The sequence below is a fragment of the Helianthus annuus genome, chromosome 17 (genome assembly GCF_002127325.2).
Source record: "Helianthus annuus cultivar XRQ/B chromosome 17, HanXRQr2.0-SUNRISE, whole genome shotgun sequence".
Taxonomy (NCBI): domain Eukaryota; kingdom Viridiplantae; phylum Streptophyta; class Magnoliopsida; order Asterales; family Asteraceae; genus Helianthus; species Helianthus annuus.
In genome coordinates this window covers 91683919-91688086 of record NC_035449.2, presented here as the reverse complement: position 1 = coordinate 91688086, position 4168 = coordinate 91683919, and the positions used below count along the sequence as shown (strand labels likewise).

The 4168-nt window shown below is 36.3% G+C and overlaps 1 protein-coding gene across 1 annotated transcript; it reads right to left on the bottom strand.

Annotated features, from left to right (window-relative positions):
- Positions 1 to 1448: 1448 nt before the first annotated feature.
- LOC110924465 lies at positions 1449 to 3571 on the bottom strand. Its single transcript, XM_022168467.1, has 3 exons — positions 2956 to 3571; positions 2012 to 2065; positions 1449 to 1486 (listed from the first exon to the last, which is right to left on the bottom strand). The coding sequence occupies exons 1-3, from the start codon at positions 3569 to 3571 to the stop codon at positions 1449 to 1451; spliced, it is 708 nt and encodes a 235-aa protein (XP_022024159.1).
- Positions 3572 to 4168: the final 597 nt, after the last annotated feature.

Genomic DNA, 4168 nt, shown 5'->3' with positions numbered 1-4168 from the left:
TCATTAGTGTGTTCAAATAAGGCACGAAGCTCCTACACGCATCTAACACATAACATGCACTCACTTTGACGGTTTACGCACATATACATATTCCACATATAACTACTCATGAACAAGCACACAATACTTCACATTACACTTTCATGGACATTAAACAAGTTGCATCACTATCAGATAGAATACTCGACATCTAGACACGCAAATCACAACTTATAATGTTTCAGCTCTAACATCTAGAACTGGGTTGTTTTCAGGTATTTTTATAAAATAGTTATCTTGTTCCAAAAATTCTAAATTATTTACAGAACATTCTAAATGGTCCACGTCACCTTGTGTAAAAATCTCAAGGCCTGATTCATTACCGATTATTTAATAAAAATCATTTACTGGGCTGCAGTCAGATTCATCACTTTCTGACTGCAGTCCACGGAAAAATTCATTTAAAATTCATCATCAGCCCGATTGGTGAAATTCTAGTTGGAGATTTACGACGACATCCGTTCCCAGCTACTGTATGAATTTCATGACCTAACTCTATGGAGTTTACAAGTTATGACAAAAATCATAACATGAACTTTCTGCAGGAAAAACGCAGCTTTTGCTGCTGTGAAAAACGACTCTTTAAAAAATAACAAATGACCTCAGAAAAATTTGATTCTAGCGCCATTTGAAGAGTTTTCCGAAACATATGATTTAGACTTTAGAAAATCAATTTTTCGATTTATAACGATCCATTTACAGCCAACTGAAATTGGCTGTTTTCGCTAATCAGCATTCTGTTTTTCATTTAAACAATACTAAAACACATGTAAATGATCCCGACACTTCCTAATAACAACTAACAGCAGATTAACCATCAATTATCACCTAACCATATCAATAATCACATAATCGTAGATATAAAACATCATGATTTTCGCAAAAATGCAGCCAATGACCATGTATGCATACGTATCATCAATTAATTCAAACAATCGCATAATCACTCGAAACTAATCATGCAACAACAAAAACCTATCATAACAACTCAAGATCACAGCCATGTCTAAACAAGAACACACCATGAACCGCAATCTAATCAAGAACACTAACATTGGATGTAACATCCGCATATATGTCTAATAAAAATGCAACCAAAAACACTAGAGATTTGAACTTTTATTTACGCCTAATCCTTTCAAAATTTTAAGGTGATGATATCAATAACATCAACGCGCAAATTTAACAAAATTTGGGCATGACCCATCCATATGACGAGTGTATCCCTGTTTTAACCATCATCAATACCATAACGTCTACAACCCGTTCGACTAGACACGACTAAAAACCGTAACATCAAGTTTTTAAAAAGTATAGCTACTAGCAAGGTTATTCAAAACAAGTACTTTGACCCAAAACATTAATACAAAATAGCGGAAGCGCTTGATGGCCATAATACGTGCGTGTGTTCACTCCAAGTTGCCTGATCGCCTAGATTGAGGATTACCTACATTCAACATAAACAAATAAATTAGTATTTCGTCACTAACCCAATTAATTAATAAACCGATTCGTCTCTATCACGGTTTTACATCATTCAATTACATTACTAACCGTTAAACGGTTCATTACGTGCTCGCCTCAAGGTAGAGACTAAACATACTTTTCTTAACATATCCGTTAACGACGGATAGTAGTATCTTTAACATAACTTCCATTCGATTCGTTCATGACGAACGAACATATTCTCTACATTCTTACACTTACACTCCAATCCGAGAAAGACGGATCGAGTAAACTTTCATTCGTTACATACTTAACTTCCCATGCCCGGTTCGACTAGAAAGAACCAGATATGATGTATTATCTTTCGCAACTTATTCATTTCTCCCCATCCGTTTATGACGGATCTTACTTTTACTTTCAAACAACCATAGATTTCAAATCTCACAATTTCAACATGACGACACAATACAATTGAGAGTATTAAACATATGACAAAATCATAGAAATATGGTGTACACTAACGTACCTCGATCTTGTGAACTATCCGATTTCCTAGTATTGGATCCTTCTTCCTTCATGCCTATAACAACACATTCATTCTTTTATTTAGTACAACTAAATCTCAGTCATTCATCTTCCAAATTATACATATTATTCTTCTAAGCATTTCATCAAACACTTGGTGGTCATCATATTTACAAGCATCAAGTACAAACATACAAGGCATGAATTCCTACTAGTTCATCTTATAATTCATCAACAATCAATACATGTTCATATCTTTCTTTTATCCTACATAAATTTTCTAAGATTCAAGCATTACAACATCACCATATTCCAAGATTTCACATAACTATAACCACTTTGATCATCCTATTCATATCACAAAATCATAAAGTGGGTTTTTACAAAAATCTTCCAAATAACCTAAAATCAAACATGATTCTTGTTCTCGAAGGTAATCCTAACTCAGATTTCTCACATTTAGATACAAGAATTCGAGATTGGGTTGAACCCCTCATCCTATAAATCATGATTTCAGAAATTAAACTTACCACTTCAGAAATTGAGGTTAACTACTCGAATTTAGGGCTCATGCATTAGATTTTTCCTTTGATTCAGGTTTATTTGCTTGATTTCTTGATGTTAGGGTTTCACCCTCTTGCTTTACTCTCCTGTTCGATCGACCAGAACCCCACACTCTGTGTGTGGGTTTTGAGCTCTTTTATTTTAATTACCCTAAATTTTGATAGGTTACACCTTTAGTCCCTCTAGTTCATTTACTCATTTAACTTTAAACTATACCCTTTTATTAGTTATATCATGCTTCAAATCCCATTAACTAAGTTAAGTTTTAAATAAACTTTTTAACTTATCAAGTAAACATTTTTGGGGTGTTACAAGTCTACCCCCTTAAAAGGGGTTTCGTCCCCGAAACCTGGCACATAACAATTTTAAACATTTACATACCGAAGAGAAAAGGGTATTGCTTCCTCATTTCATCTTCCGCTTCCCATGTAAGTTCCGACCCCTTTCGGTGTTGCCATTGAACTAACACTTGTCTAACGGCTTTGTTGCGAAGGTTCTTCACCTTAACGTCTTTAATGGCTATTGGTATTTCGACATAATTTACCCCCTCGTCCAACTCGATGTCATCGAGAGGTACTAATGCTGTTTCATCCGCAAGACACTTCCTCAACTGCGATACGTGGAAGGTATTGTGAATCCCATTTAGTGTAGACGGTAATTCTAATCGATATGCAACTCTTCCAACTCGAGCCAAGATTTTAAACGGTCCAATATAACGAGGACCTAACTTACCCCGTTTGCGGAAACGGATTATACCCTTCCATGGAGATACTTTTTGCAGAACATGATCTCCGACTTGAAACTTGATAGGATGCCTTCTCTTGTCCGCATAAGCTTTTTGCCGATTTGGGGCTGCTTTCAGTCGAGCTCTAATCAAATCAATCTTTTCATTCGTCACTGCTATTAAATCACTTGGCGCAAGTTCTCTCTGTCCAACTTCTCCCCAACACACAGGAGTTCTACATTTCCTCCCATATAATAGTTCATAGGGAGTCATTTGAATACCACTATGATAGCTATTATTATAAGAAATTCCGCTAGTGGTAAATGGTCATCCCAATTCCCGCCAAAATCTAAGGCACAAGCTCTTAACATATCAACAAGCGTTTGGATGGTTCGTTCTGATTGACCATCAGTCTGAGGGTGATAGGCTGTGCTTATGTGTAGCTTCGTACCCATACTTTCATGAAACTTCTGCCAGTAACGAGAGGTAAATCTAGTATTCCGATCTGAAATGATTGACACGGGCACCCCGTGTTGAGATACGATCTCATTCATATAAATTTCCGCCATCCTCTCAGAAGAGTAAGCTTCTCGAATAGGTAAAAAGTGGGCACTTTTTGTGAGTCTGTCTACAATTATCCATATTGCATCGTGCCCCTTTTTCGTTCTAGGAAGCTTGGTTACTAGATCCATAGTTAACTCTTCCCATTTCCAGACTGGAATTTCCAAAGGTTGTAATTCCCCATATGGTTTTTGATGTTCTGCTTTCACTTGGGAGCATGTTAAGCATTTCGAAACATACATTACAATATCGCGTTTCATACCCGGCCACCAATAATTGGTTTTCAAGTCTCGGTACATCTTGGTTACT